Consider the following 19,976-nt stretch of genomic DNA (forward strand, 5'->3'; position numbering starts at 1 on the left):
CATTAGTATCAATATGGTAACTGCCTAGCAACCACATGGGGTTACCCTAGCAACCGAGTAACAAATCACATATCTCTGCATCAGAAAAACGTAGATACTTCTGGGTTGACTTATTTCAATCAGGATGGCAAGGACACTTGATTACTATCACTATGGTAACTGCCTAGCAACCAGATGGGGTTACCCTAGCAACCAAATAACAAATCACATATCTCTGCATCAGAAAAGCGTAGAGACTTCGGGTTGACTTATTTCAATCAGGATGGCAAGGACACTTGATTACTATCACTATGATTACTGCCTAGCAACCAGATGGGGTTACCCTAGCAACCGAGTAACAAATCACATATCTCTGCAACACAAAATAGTACTGACTTCCGGGTTGATTTATTTCACTCAGGATGGCAAGGACACTTGATTACTATCACTATGGTAACTGCCTAGCAACCAGATGGGGTTACCCTAGCAACCGAGAAACACATCACATATCTCGGCACCAGAAAAGAGTACAGACTTCCAGGTTGATTTATTTCAACCAGGATGGCAAGGACACTTCATTAGTATCAATATGGTAACTGCCTAGCAACCACATGGGGTTACCCTAGCAACCGAGTAACAAATCACATATCTCTGCATCAGAAAAGCGTACATACTTCTGGGTTGACTTATTTCAATCAGGATGGCAAGGACACTTGATTACTATCACTATGGTAACTGCCTAGCAACCAGATGGGGTTACCCTAGCAACCGAGTAACAAATCACATATCTCTGCACCAGAAAATAGTACTGACTTCCGGGTTGATTTATTTCACTCAGGATCGCAAGGACACTTGATTACTATCACTATGGTAACTGCCTAGCAACCAGATGGGGTTACCCTAGCAACCGAGAAACAAATCACAGATCTCGGCACCAGAAAAGAGTACAGACTTCCGGGTTGATTTATTTCAACCAGGATGGCAAGGACACTTCATTAGTATCAATATGGTAACTGCCTAGCAACCAGATGGGGTTACCCTAGCAACCAATTAACAAATCACATATCTCTGCATCAGAAAAACGTAGAGACTTCTGGGTTGGTTTATTTCACTCAGGATGGCAAGGACACTTCATAAGTATCACTATGGTAACTTCCTAGCAACAAGGAGGGGTTACCCTAGCAACCAAATAACAAATCACATATCTCTGCATCAGAAAAACGTAGAGACTTCTGGGTTGATTTATTTATGACCATAATTTTTGTTCTTTTCAAGCATGCTATTTCACGAGTTTTGCCACGGCAAGCACCACTCACATTTTCTTCAGGAAATGTACCTATCTAGTTATTATTATTCTTCTTACTCTGAAATTTCTATATCTAAGTCCTCCTAGAGCTTTTAAGCTACAGGCACCAAACTCGGCACAGACCTTCAGACTAATCCCGAATAGTGTGCTATATCTTTTCTAACTGATCGGACTTACAGTTTTCCTAAAAATGACGATCAAACTCAGAAAAAACTCCCATTGACTTAACATTGCGGAATGTTCAGAAATTCAAATTCCAACTGACATTTTCACACACACAGACAAAAGGGCCTGTCAGCCCTGCATCTCTCCTCTCTCTCTCCCTCAGAGGATTTCTTTTATCAAGCAGCCAAAAAGTAATGACCTAAAATCTTCCTAGCCACACGCTAAAACATGCTAAAAACGTGCTAACATCTATCTGAGGGTCAATATCTATCTATCTATCTATCTATCTATCTATCTATCTATCTATCTATCTGAGGGTAAATATCTATCTCTCTCTCTCTATCCATCTATATCTATCTCTCTATATATCTAAGGGTAAATATCTATCTATCTATCTATCTATCTATCTATCTAGCAACTAAGTTAAACTTTTTTAACACTACACTGTAGAACTGGCTCATTAGAGTCATTCATTTGGGAATGAGACTACACTGGTCACACTGTATGTTTCACACTGTAGATTCAAAAGAACTGGCTCATTAGAGTCATTCATTTGGGAATCAGACTACACTGGTCACACTGTATGTTTCACATTGTAGATTCAAAAGAACTGGCTCATTAGAGTCATTCATTTGGGAATCAGACTAAACTGGTCACACTGTATGTTTCACATTGTAGATTCAAAACAACTGGCTCATTAGAGTCATTAATTTGGGAATCAGGCTACACTGGTCACACTGTATGTTTCACACTGTAGATTCAAAAGAACTGGATCATTAGAGTCATTCATTTGGGAATCAGACTACACTGGTCACACTGTATGTTTCACACTGTAGATTCAAAAGAACCGGCTCATTAGAGACATTAATTTGGGAATCAGACTACACTGGTCACACTGTATGTTTCACACTGTAGAGTCAAAAGAACCGGCTCATTAGAGTCATTAACTTGGGAACACACAAAGACAAAAAGGGCCTGTCAACCCTGCATCTCTCCCTCTCTCTCTCCCTCATTGCATAGGGATTTTGTATTGAACATAGCTCTGGATCACAGTGTCATAGAGACAAGGGGCGGGCTCATTTTACTCAGACGACCAATCAGTCTCTCGGGATCATTGTGAAGCTATCAAGCCACGCCCTAGCAACAATTTAAAGCACCTTAGCAACAACTCCCATAGACTTCTAATGAAAGATATCAAAGGGATATCTCCGGATAGAAGTGTCATAGAAACACAAGGGTGGTCTCGTTTGACTCGGGGCAGCAAACAGCCAATCATGAATCACCTCAACACTTCCTAGCCCCTCCCTAGCAACCATTGTCGACCACCTTAACAACCAAAATCCATAGAGGGATATCTTCCATTCTGAATGTCACAGAGGCATGGGAGTTGGTTTATATCATTCATACTGACAAGCAGCCTTTGGAGTTTAATGATTGGCAGCTGTCAAGCCACTCCCTAGCAACTAAACAGAGTACCCTAGCAACCGTTTAGCAATAACTATATCTCTGCACCAGAAAATCAGAGAGACTTCTGGGTTCATTTATTTCAATCAGGATGGCAAGGAGACTTGATAAGTATCACTATGGTAACTGCCTAGCAACCACATGGGGTTACCCTAGCAACCGAGTAACAAATCACATATCTCTGCACCAGAAAAACGTAGAGACTTCCGGGTTGACTTCTTTCAATAACGATGGCAAGGAGACTTGATTAGTATCACTATGGTAACTGCCTAGCAACCAGATGGGGTTACCCTAGCAACCGAGTAACAAATAACATACCTCTGCCCCAGAAAATAGTACAGACTTCCGGGTTGATTTATTTCAAACAGGATGGCAAGGACACTTCATTAGTATCAATATGGTAACTGCCAAGCAACCACATGGGGTTACCCTAGCAACCAAGTAACAAATCACATATCTCTGGATCAGAACATCGTAGAGACTTCCTGGTTGACTGATTTTGCTCTGGATAGCAAGGAGACTTGATAAGTATCACTATGGTAACTGCCTAGAAACCACATGGGGGTTACCCTAGCAACCGAGTAACAAATAACATACCTCTGCCCCAGAAAATAGTACAGACTTCCGGGTTGATTTATTTCAACCAGGATGGCAAGGACACTTCATTAGTATCAATATGGTAACTGCCTAGCAACCACATGGGGTTACCCTAGCAACCAAGTAACAAATCACATATCTCTGCATCAGAAAAACGTAGAGACTTCTGGGTTGGTTTATTTCACTCAGGATGGCAAGGAGACTTGATAAGTATCACTATGGTAACTGCCTAGCAACCACATGGGGTTACCCTAGCAACCAAGTAACAAATCACATATCTCTGCATCAGAAAAACGTAGAGACTTCTGGGTTGGTTTATTTCACTCAGGATGGCAAGGAGACTTGATAAGTATCACTATGGTAACTGCCTAGCAACCACATGGGGTTACCCTAGCAACAGAGTAACATATCACATATCTCTGCATCAGAAAAATGTAGAGACTTCCGGGTTGACTTATTTGACTCAGGATGGAAAGGAGCCATGTATTGTATTACCTTGGTAACTGCATAGCAACCACATGGGCTTACCCTAGCAACCAAGTAACAAATCACATATTTCTGCACCAGAAAATCGTACAGACTTCTGGATTGATTTATTTATGACCATAATTTTTGTTCTTTTCAAGCATGCTATTTGACGAGTTTTGCCACGGCAAGCACCACTCACATTTTCTTCAGGAAATGTACCTATCTAGTTTTTATTATATCTCCGTACAAAACTTCGGCACCTAACTCGTCCCGCACCGTTTGGCGTAGACCCACGAATGAGGTGTCAAATCGAACGGCCTATTGAGGACACGTGTGCTATGACTTTTATATGCGATCGGGGGTACGGTATTTGCCCCAGGGGCAAAAAAGCGGCCGAAAAATCCCATAGACTTAACATTGGGACAAACTTTGACGCGTCACAGCTCCAAGCGAGGATTTCGCAGAAACGTGTGATTTGCCACATTTGGAGAGGCTGGCAGGCTCTGTAAGAGCATACCTCAATACGGGGCAAATGTTGCACCCCTGGGGGGCAGGAGCTGCCCAAAGTTGCCCCCATTTACTTACAATGGTGTAGGACGGCCCATGAAATGAAATGGCATAGGGATTTTGTATTGAACATAGCTCTGGATCACAGTGTCATAGAGACAAGGGGGCGGGCTCATTTTACTCAGACGACCAATCAGTCTCTCAGGATCATTTTGAATCTATCAAGCCATGCCCTAGCAACAATTTAGAGCACCTTAGCAACAAGTCCCATAGACTTCTAATGAAAGAGATCAAAGGGATATCTATGGATAGAAGTGTCATAGAAACACAAGGGTGGTCTCGTTTGACTCGGAGCAGCAAACAGCCAATCATGAATCACCTCAACACTTCCTAGCCCCTCCCTAGCAACCATTGTCGAGCACCACAGCAACCAAAATCCATACAGGGATATCTTCCATTCTGAATGTCACAGAGGCATGGGAGTTGTTTTATATCATTCATACTGACAAGCAGCCTTTGCAGTTTAATGATTGGCAGCTGCCAAGCTACTCCCTAGCAACTAAACAGAGTACCCTAGCAACCGAGTAACAAATCACGTATTTCTGAACCAGAAAATCGTACAGACTTCCGGGTTGACTTATTTCACTCAGGGTGGAAAGGAGCCATGTATTGTATTACCTTGGTAACTGCATAGCAACCACACGGGCTTACCCTAGCGACCGAGTAACAAATCACATATTTCTGCACCAGAGAATCATACAGACTTCTGGGTTGATTTATTTATGACCGTAATTTTTGCTCTTTTCAAGTTATAACATGCTGTTTGACGAGTTTTGCCACGGCAAGCACCACTCACATTTTCTTCAGGAAATGTACCCATCTAGTTAATCTTACAGTTCAAACAAAATCGATGTTTAAACACTGACCCTTAACACTTATTTAGTTTAATAATTTTAACTACAGTGAGTCTGGTTTCTCCCAAGGTTATTCTTCTCCATTAATCAACATCTTATGGAGTTTTGTGTTGCTTGCCACAGTCGCCTTCAGCTCGCTCACTGGGTTTCTAAATACAATTATTGAATTACTTCTTTTTATACACACTTCATAATTGTATTTATTCAAACTACACAATGATGACTAAGACTTTATAGATATTACGGTATAATTTTAAATTGTTTTATTTTGTGGATTTTCTCCCCTTTTTCTCCCAATTTGCTCAAAGTCCTCATGGTGGTGTAGTAACTCGCCTCAATCCAGGTGGCGGAGGACAAATCTCAGTTGTCTACGTGTCTGAGACCATCAACCCGCACATCTTATCACTTGGCTCGTTGAGTGTATTACCACGGAGACATGGCACGTGTGGAGGCCCGCGGCATCTACACACAACTCCCCACGCGCCCCACTGAGAGCGAACCACATTATAGTGATCACGAGGAGGTTCCCCCTTCTGAGTCTACCCTCCCTAGCAACCGGGCCAATTTGGTTGCTTAGGAGACCTGGCTGGATTCACTATATTACAGTATAATTTTATGTTAATGCATGATGTTCTGTAAAGCTTCTTTGAAACAATGTGTGTTTTGAAAAGCGCTATACAAATAAAAATGACTTGACAAGGTTTTGTGAAGAAAATAAAGCATCAACTAGACACGCACAGTTAAAACCTCCCCTAATGCACCTGAATGGATCTGTAAATGGATATGCTCTGCCTGTGTTTCACATAGGTCAACTTGATGACATCACTGTTCTGCAAGCATTGTGTGTAGTTTAAAATGGCAGCTGGAGAAAATGAGCCGCTGATAGAGAAGCCCCATGAGTTATTCGGGTCTCCTGTCTGGAAAAAAATTATTTTTGCTGTCAATTACAACAGCGATGGTCAAAAAACTTTTAAAAAACAGGCACTGTTTGCAGACATCACTTAAGATGAGTGCTGCATACTGGTAATATTGTACATCGACATATGATAATTTACGGCTAAATCACCGGGGAACACAACACACAGAGATGAGGCGAAACTGCACAAACTCCCTTTCGTTTTTAAGTAAGCACCGAGTGCTGATTTGGACAGGCATAAAGCAATAACTTAAGCCATTGGGGTGTTCATTTATATTTTTCCCTACTCATCTGACGAAGATGTGAGATTTCTGCATATGATTACAATACTTGAGCCGCATCACAACATCCCTCGTATCCATTTTAATAGCAAAGTTCCTTCTAGTGATGTACAGCTTCCAAATATTGAATATATGTGCAGTTGAGTTTGAAATGCATTTTAATGTTAATGCATGTAGCTTAGTAGTGCAGGTATTAAGTTAAAATGTTGATTTATTAATTAGAGAAAATGTTTTTTAGTTAAAGACCCAGCGAAAATTAACCATGGTTTTACTAAAGTAATTATTGTAATAACCATGACTGCAGTCGCCATGGTTTTCTTGGCAGAAATCATGGTTTTGATACAATTAACCATGGTTTTACAACAGTAATACTGTATTTTCCATATAGTAACCATAAGTATAATATATATTGTAAACATGACAGTAACCATGTTGATTTTGAAATTACTATATTTTTACTACAAATACCATAGTTAAACTATAGTTACTGTAAAACTATTATTTTTATTCATGGCAAACCTGTTGAAGTGGTTGTTACCAAATAGTGTAACAAACTTTAAATTTACTTTGAATTTGGCAGTAATATTATTTTTTCTTCTGTACATTGCAAATATCGAACCGTAACGAAAATGTTCTTACTTTCAATTTGGCAGTGATATTTTTTTTCTTCTGTACATTGCAAATATCGAACCGTACTGAAACTGTGACACTAATACCATGATACAAACAAACCTTGAGAAATTTGAACCGTTACACCCCTAAAATACATTCACAAGTACACTCGGAAGCTAATTGGCAAATTGTCTAAAGGCTTGACATCATTTTCTGGAAGCTGCTTAAAGCCACAGTTAACTTAGTGTATGTAAACTTCTGACCCACTGGTATTGTGATAGTCAATTAAAAGTGAAACAATCTGTCTGTAAACAATTGTTGGAAAAATTACTCATGTCATGCACAAAGTAGATGTCCTAAATGACATTCCAAAATGATTAGTTGCTAATATGAAATGTGTGGAGTTTTAATGACTTAACGTAAGTGTATGTAAACTTCAGTGTCCACAAACGTTTGGCCACATAGTGTATATGCAGTCCGCTCATGTCACATCAAGTAAACAATGATTTTATATTTTCATCCTTGTTTGTGAATTGTGACATAAATGGATGCATCACAATTCAAGCACATTTCAGATTCATATTTTTAAAACAAACAGGCATTAACATCAAATATTGTATGTCCCATCTGAATTTGTGATTTGAAAATACACACAACGTCCAACAACTCGTCTGTCAATGAACGCATTTCAAATGGTACTGAATGATGGAATGTACATGTGTATTCTTGTATGCACAAATAAAAAAATAAATAAATAAAGCAGTCTTTTTACTTGTGTATAGGCCATGGCAGTGAGACAGCCGATTGCGGTCTTTGTCCTCGGGGGTAAGTGCATCCTTCTGGAGAAGAAGTAGAGTCCTGTGATGGCAGTCACTGAGCAGACGCCCTGCACAAACATGACATACAATAAATCTATTAAAAACAGACAAATCAGCTAGATGAGTTTCAGGCAATGAGTGCAGTCCTTACCAGTATACGATGGTCAAACTGAACAGTTGTGGGATTTTCAAACACATTCTTGAAGGCTGGAGAGAAAGCTAAAAGATCATCTGGGATCCAGCGCTCACCCATCTTCGGGAAGGAGTTATACACCAGACCTGCATCCAGTCCAGCAACAAATGCACCTGTAAGAGACAATCATAATATAATTTTTGTTATTCATTTTTTTTAATGATTCCATTCACAAATTAACATAACAGACACAAACCCTAGTGGTCATAATTATTTAGAACAAAGTATAATTAAAAATAAAAGAAAACACAATAAGAATACACACACACATTTAACCCTGGAGAAGTTTTGACATGCCTTGACATTTGTGCTTTTTTCATTTGCTTAAAAATATATTAATGGCTAAAATCTGATAACACTGTATTCAGCACAAACTGGGCTACAATAATATGTGAGCAACATGTGTGTACATGTTTGTATTTTTGAGAAATAATGTTTATGCGTGGCTTTTGAAAATGTTTTATACCTACACTACCGTATAAAAGTTTTAGAAGAAGTCTCTTCTGCTCACCAAGACTGCATTTATTTGTATACAGTAAAAACATTGTGTGAACTCATTTTACAATTTAAAAGAACAGTTTTATATTTGAATATATTGTAAAATGCAATTTGTGATCAAAGCTGAATTTTCAGCATCATTACTGTAGTCTTTAGTGTCACATGATCCTTCAGAAATCATAATAATATGCTGATTTTCTAATATGGGCATATTTAAAGTACATTTTACTCATTTACACCTGAACACATATTTGTAAGCACAAGCTTTCTTGATGATAATGAGGCAGCATAAACACAAGTTAAAATAAAATCTAAACATTCATATTATTTTTATATCATACAGCATACAATTGAAATACCTGCTTTAGCCGAAACAGCATTTAAATGTAACTAAAACTTGCTTATTAGGAGTCATATTTCAAATTTCAATACTCTGAATCCTGGCTGGCAAGTCTGGAAACAGTCCCACTAGTAAAATATGTACATGTTTATATAAAATAGCATGTCAACTAAAGAAAACTAAATGACTTACTCGCCCGAAATTGTATCCTCTGCTGGATCAAGTCTCTCTTCAAAATACAAACATTTATTGGAGTCCCGCTCTCCTTCTGAGGAAAATGTTAACTCTTCCTTGCTATCAAGGGGTTTCCTCACCTGTGTATCCTTACAAACGCGCAGTGAAGTGAATGGTGTTTACATCAAACCTCACTGTCGGGGGTGTGTACCATTTGCCTTGATCGCTTCAGCACATTAGCGTGTGAATGGCGCGCTCTGCTGGTGGGTGTGATCACATTAGCTATAATTAGATGAACCAGTAAAAAAACTGTACATTGCTTTGTTTCATACTGATTACATTACAGGAGAATATTTGTTTTTAATTTGAATTGTTTTATTTAAAAGTAGACATTTTTAGACATATGTTTCATGTTTGTGTGATAATTATTCGCAAAGTTTGTTCATTTTTGAGATGCGTTTCAGATATATGCTCGCGGACACAGAGACGGCTTATAGCGCACCTTTTTATTTTCTTTATTTTACAAAAGCACAAGGTATTGTTGTTATTGTGAGTGTACATAAATAAAAGTAGACCCTTTATAGTCTCTAATGATGCTTTACACTCATCTGTATTCTCCAAAATGGAGTATTTTAAGTTGTTTACGCTGTAATGACGAAAAAAAAATCCAGGAGGATGCACCGGCGCGTCCGTCGACCCAGAGGGTCAAACTGCATAAGGAGCAACCCCCGCATCCCTAGATGTAGACTTGTCATTTTTTAGAATCCTAGCTGAAACTCCCTCCCCAATACAAAGTATAAATCTTTCTCCCATAATCTCTTGAGAAGTTGAAGCTCTATACCCCAGACTCTTAATTAGCAGGGAGTAATACACTGATGCCTCATGACCCCCTCCAAAAGCAGCAATCACAACTTCCAGAGGGGGAGTATGCCACTCCCAAAAATAGCACAGAGCAGGCGGCGCAGCTGCAAACACCTAAAGAACCGAGATCCAGGAATCCCAAAATGATGAACCATACTTTTAAATGGATCCCAACACTCCACTCCCACAAAAGGTCCCAGATGCAGGTCAGGTGATTGACTTGGCCATTGCATAACATTCCACTTCTTTAACTTAAAAAACTCTTTGGTTGCTTTTGTAGTATGCTTCGGGTCATTGTCCATCTGTACTGTGAAGCGCCGTCCAATGAGTTCTGAAGCATTTGGCTGAATATGAGCAGATAATATTGCCCGAAACACTTCAGAATTCATCCTGCTGCTTTTGTCAGCAGTCACATGATCAATAAATACAAGAGAACCAGTTCCATTGGCAGCCATACATGCCCACGCCATGACACTACCACCACCATGCTTCACTGATGAGGAGGTATGCTTTGGATCATGAGCAGTTCCTTTCCTTCTCCATACTCTTCTCATCACTCTGGTACAAGTTGATCTTTGTCTCATCTGTCCATAGGATGTTGTTCCAGAACTGTGAAGGCTTTTTTAGATGTTTTTTGGCAAACTCTAATCCGGCCTTCCTGTTTTTGAGGCTAACCAATGGTTTACATCTTGTGGTGAACCCTCTGTATTCACTCTGGTGAAGTCTTCTCTTGATTGTTGACTTTGACACACACACACCTACCTCCTGGAGTGTGTTCTGGATCTGGCCAACTGTTGTGAAGGGTGTTTTCTTCACCAGGGAAAGAATTCTTCGGTCATCCACCACAGTTGTTTTCCGTGGTCTTACAGGTCTTTTGGTGTTGCTGAGCTCACCGGTGCGTTCTTTCTTTTTAAGAATGTTCTAAACAGTTGATTTGGCCACACCTAATGTTTTTGCTATCTCTCTGATGGGTTTGTTTTGATTTTTCAGCCTAATGATGGCTTGCTTCACTGATAGTGACAGATCTTTGGATCTCATATTGAGAGTTGACAGCAACAGATTCCAAATGCAAATAGCACACTTGAAATTAACTCTGGACCTTTTATCTGCTCCTTGTAAATGGGATAATGAGGGAATAACACACACCTGGCCATGGAACAGCTGAGCAGCCAATTGTCCCATTACTTTTGGTCCCTTAAAAAGTGGGAGTGTAAAAAAGTGTAAAAACCCTCAAATTACAGCTGAAAGTCTGCAGTTAAAGCACATCTTGTTCGTTTCATTTCAAATCCATTGTGGTGGTGTATAGAGCCAAAAAGATTAGAATTGTGTCGATGTCCCAATATTTATGAACCTGACTGTATGTGTATATATATATATATATATATATATATATATATATATATATACTACACATACATATACATATACACACACACACACACACACACACACACACACACACACACACACACACACACATATATGTATGAGAGATTATTTTCCTCAAAATTCTACAAACAATAGCCCATAACAACAATGTGAAAGAAGTTTGTTTGAAATCTTCGCAAATGTATTTAAAAAAAAAATCTTTGTAAATGTATTAAAAATAAAAAACAAAATCACATGCACATAAGTATTCACAGCCTTTGCTCAATACTTTGTTGAAGCACCTTTGGCACCAATTACAGCCTCAAGTCTTTGTGTATTATGCTACAAGCTTGGCACATCTATTTTAGGGCAGTTTCTCCCATTCTTCTTTGCAGGACCTCTCAAGCTCCATCAGGTTGGATGGGGAGCATCGGTGCACAGCCATTTTCAGATCTCTCCAGAGATGTTCCAGAGAGACTTGACTCAGGTTCAAGTCTGGGCTCTGGCTGGGCCACACAAGGACATTCACAGAGTTGTCCCGTAGCCACTCCTTTGTTATCTTGGCTGTGTGCTTAGGGTCATTGTCCTGTTGGAAGATGAACCTTTGCCCCAGTCTGAGGTCCAGAGCGCTGTGGAGCAGGTTTTCAACAAGGATGTCTCTGTACATTGCTGCATTCATCTTTCCCTCGATCCTGACTAGTCTTCCAGTTCCTGCCGCTGAAAAACATCCCCACAGCATGACGCTCCCACCACCATGCTTCACATGGACCAGGTGATGAGCGGTGCCTGGTTTCCTCCAGACATGACGCTTGCCATCCAGGCCAAATAGTCCAATCTTTTGTTTCTCATGGTCAGAGTCCTTCAGGTGCCTTTTGGCAAAATCCAGATGGGCTGTCATGTGCCTTTTACTGAGTAGTGGCTTTCGTCTGGACCAGGGGCGGTGTGTTCATTAGGGCGATATGGGCGACGCACTGCCAAACGGGAAAAGGAAGGATTTTTTTTCTAACCAATTCTATCACGGCAACAGTCATTATCAGTGTTCTAATCTAGACGTCTGATCTGTCAATCAGGCTAAAGTCGTGCTTAATATGGCCCCGCCCCTTTTGGGGCGATTTCAGTCAGGTTGGAAATCGCCCCAGAAGTCTCTCATAGACTCATGTAAAAACAATTTTTTTCAAATATCAGAGCTTTCAATACAATCTCTATGTGTTCCGGGAGGGCTTGCACTTAGGCGCTTTCATCATACGTAACGTAACCATGAGCGTAACTAAGAAAAGAGCGGGTAGCAGCGTCAATCAATTCACGTACTACTGTCAATCGTTCAGTGCAACTCGATTGTCTCTTTGAAAGAAGTTCCTTTTGACGGGCGAACGAATCAAAATGAATTGTCAACGAAACAATTAGGACCTCCCAGACCAAAATGAATCATTCAACAGGTTTCTACTAAAGGGGGAAAGTCCTACACTCTAGGATTTTCCAAAAATTGGTACGAATGAAATACCTGGATAGCAGGCTGCGACGTAGCCAATGCAGTCTTCTGCTACCCCTGCCTCTTTCACCCTGAAGGCGGCACGGCAGACAGCACTGCTTTTGACAGCGACAGGTGTAACAGACATGCACCATCTTTCAGAAAAGATAAAGAAACATGAGACCCACATTGATAGCTGTTTGAGATTTTCTGCTTTGGGGAGAGTGAACATTGCCACACATTTCTACACAGACGCTGCTGGTGTTGAGGTACATCGATAGCATCCATAAAGTGCAGGAACGCTTTTTTTAGTTTCTTCCCATCTCGGAATCAATCTCAATTGCCAGTGTGTTTTAGAAGAGACTGAACGGTCTTTTTGCCGATGACGAGAAAGTTAAACTCATCGCGCAAGCTTACGATGGAGCCAGTGTGATGAGGGGAGAGAAGGCTGGTGTGCAGCAAAATGTGCTTGAGCATTTAAATAATGCCCATTATGTTTATTGCTATGCGCATCTGCTGAATTTGATCATGCAGTAAGCTACTTCTCTTATCAAAAAAGTTAATATTTTCTTTTCCGATCTGAGCGGGATTGCAACTTTTTTTTTTTTCCCGGTCACCCAAACGTACCAGCATTCTTGACCAGACTGTTGCACGAAGACTGCCCAGAACTTCATCCACACGGTGGAACTTCAACAGCAGAGTCGATAACACTGTCTACGAGAATCGAGACAACCTCATACAATGTTTTGAAGCCATCAGGATCGCTTCATTGGGTTCATTTGACCAGCCCACCGTGAGAGAGGCATCTGGCTATGTGAGGATGCTACATGATGAAGATTTCATTTTTTTTTTTCATGTGGCTTTTTCACAAAATCATGCCCCACGACGATAATCTGTACCAGAAGCTCCAGGAGGAGGACATCGATGCTGTCTTCATCAAACGTTCCCTCGACAGCTTCACAAACAGTGTGCCGGCCATAAGGTAAGATTAAACAATATCATTCGATCGTTCTCAAAGCAGAGCTTTGTCATTTGAAAATGTATGCATGAAAGGAGACTGCATTTGTGTTAGAAATTACATTATTCTCATTATATATGGCCAAGTGTAATCTAGCTTACTTTATAAACTGTACACTGTAATGAACATCCAGGCTAGGTGAGACACAAAGGCTAACTTAAACACTAAAGACTTCATGCATCCCTGCCCATTTTAAATGGAACTGAAATCTTTGTACTATACGTGGATAAACTGCATATATATGTGCATCATATAGACTACAGTACTGTAGATAGCCTAACAAACACATTGGTCTGTTTGCCTTCAGGGACTCCTCTCAACAGCAGCTGCAAATAGCAACAGGAGCCAAAAGACCCAGAACGTCTTTGAGAGAAGAGAAGCAGAGACTGTCTGAAGAGGTCTGCGACACCATCCTGGATCACACAAAAAGCAAGGTTCTCTTTCACTGTCCACCTTGTGAGTGCTACCTTACTGCAAGCAGATATGTTTGAAAGGTACTGCCATTCATTTCCTGATGAGGCTCTGAATGCCACTGTGAACGCAACTCTTTCTGATCTATGAGAATCCTGAATTCAAGGGCTGCTGTGGTGCACTAGCACTGTACCAGGTTCTCATGAGCTACAACCTCCAGGAGACATTCTCTGAGACTGTGACTCTGTTGAACATCCTCATAACTACTCCCCATAACAACAGCTGAAGCTGAGAGATGTTTCTCAACTTTGACACGAGTTAAGACATTCCTGCGAAATTCAATGTGCCAGGAACGTCTGAATGCACTGGCCATGCTCTCCATGGAGAGGGAACTTGTCCTCAACATGCCTGATTTCCTGATTAACACACAAACCAAATCAGTTCAAAGTTGTTGTTTTAAATAGTTATTTTTCATTCATTCAAAAAACAAAATCTGTTCATGTTCATTTTTACAAATCTATACAATTGGCCAGAATATGGTTGTTCATTTTTACAAAGCCATACAAATAGCTTTGTTTACATTTCTAGAAATTATTTTCAAATGCTGTTTTCAGGCAAAATGTCTATCACTGTTCATATTCATTTTCACAAATCTATATAAGAAGGCAGAATATGGAATTCTATACAAATTGCTTATTACCAATAACTTGCATCAATGTTTTCAGTAGCCTCTATCAAAAGCTCCTGCTCGCTTGTTGTGAATTATACTCTGGTGCACATATTTCTAATTCAGCCATGAGGCCCAAGTAATTAATGTGTATATCAGAATTCTTTATTTAAACTTGGCAGCACCTCATCATTCTGGTTTGGTTTTCAATGTGTAAAGCCAAGATGCACAGACCACACCAGGTCAAGCCTCACTTGTTCATTCACTTATTTAGGACAATGTTACTTTGCTTTTATTAAGTAGCACTTTGGTGATATCTTACATTCCAGAAAATGTAGTTCTAAAGATCCACTTCTCTCAACAATTTGTCTACTTGTATTTTAAGCTGATATTTCATTGTTTATGGAAATGCAGATTGTTTAAGCAGTGTTGAGGAATGTGAAAGAACACCCTTGATTATTTGTACTGTGATAACTTATTTTGCTTTTATAAGCCAATACTATTGAGATCAGTCAATAAATGCTTCTGGTATTGACTTATATGCTGCCCCCGTCTTTATGTTGTTGCTGGACATATCTTTTTAAAAAATGTGTACTGTTTAGCTATTTTACATCACACAACATTGGATTAATGTAAGTAATGAATAAGTGGAATAATTAATTGCGGAGTCATGTCATTTTTACTTATGATGGCTCCTGGATGCTAATTTCTTACATAGCTTTCCACCTGTAACTTATGTAGCTAGAGGGGAAATCTGTACCCATTGAATGGGTCACCTTAATCATTATCAGAAAAATTGCCCCTCCTGAGAATTTTTTCAGGAGCCGCCACTGGTCTGGACACTCTACCATACAGGCCTGATTGGTGGAGTGCTGCAGAGATGGTTGTTCTTCTGGAAGGTTCTCCTCTCTCCACAGAGAAATGCTGGAGCTCTGCCAGAGTGACCATCGGGTTCTTGGTCACCTCACTGACTAAGGCCCTTCTCCCCCGATCGCTCAGTTTGGCCGGGCGACCAGCTCTAGGAAGAGTCCTGGTGGTTCCAAACTTCTTCCATTTACAGATGATGGAAGCCACTGTGCTCATTGGGACCTTCAATGCTGCAGAAAATGTTCTGTACCCTTCCCAAGATCTGTGCCTCAATACAATCCTGTCTCGGAGGTCTACAGACAATTCCTTGGACATCATGGCTCGGTTTGTGCTCTGACATGCACTGTTAACTGTGGGACCTTATATAGACAGGTGTGTGCCTTTCCCAATCAAGTCCAATCAACTGAATTTACCACAGGTGAACTCCAATCAAGTTGAAAAAAACATTAAGGATGAAACAGGATGCACCTGAGCTCAATTTTGAGTGTCATGGCAAAGGCTGTGAATACTTATGTACATGTATTAAAAATAAAAAAACGAATCAAAGATTTCAAACAAACTTCTTTCACGTTGTCATTATGGTGTATTGTTTGTAGAATTTTGAGGAAAATAATGATTATAATCCATTTTGGAATAAGGCTGTAACATCACAAAATGTGGAAAAAATGAAGTGCTGTGAATACTTTCCAGATGCACTGTATTTTACTCATAAGAATTTCTAGGGGTGCCAATAATTAAATCAATAAGTTAAATTAATTATAAAATCCCTCCTTTCAATTATTTTACTTCAATTAAATTTATGATTTTTGTGAATATTTTGAATGAAAGTTCAAAAGGATAAACAATAAAGACATTTATTTTCTTCACATCCTTCTTTGGCTCATATTTACCAAATGTGCCAATATTAGTGGAGGCCACTGTCTGTCTGTCTGTCTGTCTGTCTGTCACTCACTCACTCACTCACTCACTCACTCACTCACTCACTCACTCACTCACTCACTCACTCACTCACTCACTCACTCACTCACTCACTCACTCACTCACTCACTCACTCACTCACTCACTCACTCACTCACTCACTCACTCACTCACTCACTCACTCACTCACTCACTCACTCACTCACTCACTCACTCACTCACTCACTCACTCACTCACTCACTCACTCACTCACTCACTCACTCACTCACACAATTCACAGGAAGTGAAGCACTGCTCGAATTAATCTGCGCCACTGACTCATAATGCCTGAATGGCTTTCGTCTGCATTGTGCTCGTCTGTTGACTAAAACAGTCTCATCACACTTTAATAGTGTAGCTTCCATTATAACTATATCAAATAAGCTGCGTGATTACCAAGGATTACATCAAAATGTAGATTGGCATACAGGTACAAGGGACTTCAAAAGCTGCGCGATTACCAAGGATTACATCAAGATGTAGATTGGCATACAGGTACAAGGGACTTCATACAAGTATGTGTGTGTATGTATACACACACACACACACACACACACACACACACACACACACACACACACACACACACACACACACCGATCCATTCAATCAGCCTCCAATTTGATTATGCAGTTGAAAACGATGTGGTGAGGTAAGGTTAATTAAAAAGAAAAATTGGTGTGCCATTAATTTTGTCGGTGGTGGCATCTCAGTCTCAGCCAGGCAAAGGAATCGTACTAATGACACAGGTTACAAGATGAGGTATTATTCAAACATATTTATATATTTAACCTATGTTCCCCCTCCCTCTCTTATTGTTGCTGCTCGTGTGCCAGTGATTACCTCTCCATGTGCAATAGGTTGCAGGACCCCTGGACTATATTCTAACCCCTTGACAGATAAGGAGGAATAACTACATACATAACAACAAAGATTTATATTGACTAAGGAAATTCCGATGACTTTTGAAATTGTATAATTTTCTATGACATTTACAGGCCTGAAAATCACTGTTTTAAATGTCCCTGATATTTCCATTATCGTGGGAACCCTGACAGTGTTACCATAGTAAGAGTTAAATTAAATACATTTGCTGATACCTGAGAGAGCTGTGAGAAAGACCAGGCCTCCAGTACCCTTAGCGAACCGTCTGAGCTGCAGCACACGTCTGCTGTCAGGAAACTACAGAGGATGAGAGACCATGTGTGAATTTCATGTTTCAGTTTGATCTATAAGAATATCCATAAAGTATGTCAGAAAACAGCAGTTCAAACCTTGTTAGCAGGCAGCATGAGGGTGAGTCCAGTCCAGAGACTAGCGCAGTACAGCAGCAGAGCGGAGCCCAGGTGAGCGGCAAGTCTGTACTGACTGACACGAGGAATGTCGTATGACTCCGACTTTTCCTCCAAACCACTCTTCACCATGTACCACCCCAGAAGACCCTAAACATGAGTGCTCATTAGCTGATCTTTAGTGAACAATACAATTTTAAAAGAAACTATGCCAGGGGACACATACTACTTTTAAGTCAAAAGTTTGGGCACAATTAATGAATGTTTCCAATGACTATAAAAACCATTTGCACTAAAAAAGGCAAATGATTAAATTATTGATATTAAATATACAATGCTTCTAGTATATATATATATATATATATATATATATATATATATATATATATATATATATATATATATATATATATATATATATATATATATATATTTATTAGAGGTCGACCGATGTGTGTTTTTTCAGGCTGATGCCGATCTTTTGAAATCCGGGTCGGCCGATGGCCGATTAATGCTGCAGATTTATTTTGGCTGATATTTGGCCGATATGTGCTTGTTTTTAACCTCTTATTTGAACCTTTTATTTGAAAGATAAAAATTTAACAAATAATTACTTAAGATAGACAACATTTCTCAACAAATACATTTATTGAACACTTGACCAATCTGCACTTGTACACTTAAATTAAAAATGTATAATGTAAAAACATATTGTATAAATAATGTATAACAAATATATTAAATAAACAAAGCAGGTGTTACGAACTGCTCCGAGACACGAAGGTTGAGATCCAAATGCAGCTTTAATTAAGGGGCAATCCAGACACGTAATCCAATATTCAGAGCATCCAAGAGAAGCACAGGCATAACTAGGGATGGGTTTTGTTTAAGGTTTTAATGGTATTACTATCTTACCGATAGTGCTTATCGACCCGGTACTTTAACAGTATTCTTAACGGTTCTTACAGGATGTTTTTTTTTTTCTGTCACGCTGGTTCACACATAAATGTGAAAATGTCAATTAATAAAAATTTATATATTACTAATATACTATTACATATATTATTGTGAGTGTCGACCTCTCTTCATTAAATGCCTAGTATCTGTCTGCATTGTGCATTTAATTAACAGTTTTTACGGAGACCGGTTTGCCAAAAATGTGACTATTTTTATTAAATCTGTAACTCAACTTGTCTAAACTGAACATTTTCTAATGTCTGCACTGTATCTGCAGGGTTTTATGATTACACATAAAAGTTGTTCAGTATGCTGGCAATGAGAATTTAAGATGAATGTTACGATTTCACTGCAAATATCACGTCAGAAGTGCGGTAATTTAAATTTGTCAGCAACTGTGATAATGATTAAAAGCTGTTTTATATCTGAACATTTATTCCTCTTGATTAATTAAAATAAACCCGTCTTACTTGAATGAAGCCCTGAATGGCAAAAATCAGTCTCACGCATTCAGCTATGAAGATGTTCTGAGGGAAGGTTGAATGACACCACCCCCCCAGGTGGTGTAATTTTTTTCCAGATTTACACAATTTTTCACATTTTTAGGTCGGAAAAACGGAATGAATCCAGAAGAATCACATCCCTGCAGTATGTGCACTGAACTTATTACCTGGAAGAAGACGAAACCACACAGGCCCACAACACGAGCCTTCATTGAGCGGTTGAAGTACCCTCTCCTCCAGAAATATACTGTAGGAAGTATGTAAGCTAATCCAACGAGCCGACCCCACATACGGTGACCCCACTCCATGTAGAAGATGAACTTAAACTCAGTAAGAGTCATGTCATGATTCATTCTGTAAAAAAATTAAATAAG

General features: G+C 39.5%; 1 protein-coding gene across 1 annotated transcript in view; it reads right to left on the reverse strand.

Annotated features, from left to right (window-relative positions):
- Positions 1–19,976, reverse strand: part of LOC127618173 (cytochrome c oxidase assembly protein COX15 homolog) — a 96,322-nt gene that overhangs the window by 45,389 nt on the left and 30,957 nt on the right. The window contains exons 4-8 of the mRNA XM_052090468.1: positions 19,770–19,956; positions 18,125–18,292; positions 17,951–18,032; positions 8,179–8,333; positions 7,982–8,095 (exon numbers count right to left, since the gene is read on the reverse strand). Coding sequence (XP_051946428.1) covers positions 7,982–8,095; positions 8,179–8,333; positions 17,951–18,032; positions 18,125–18,292; positions 19,770–19,956 — 706 coding nt within the window. The remainder of the gene's footprint in view (positions 1–7,981; positions 8,096–8,178; positions 8,334–17,950; positions 18,033–18,124; positions 18,293–19,769; positions 19,957–19,976) is intronic.

The sequence above is a fragment of the Xyrauchen texanus genome, chromosome 24 (assembly GCF_025860055.1).
Source record: "Xyrauchen texanus isolate HMW12.3.18 chromosome 24, RBS_HiC_50CHRs, whole genome shotgun sequence".
Lineage (NCBI taxonomy): Eukaryota > Metazoa > Chordata > Actinopteri > Cypriniformes > Catostomidae > Xyrauchen > Xyrauchen texanus.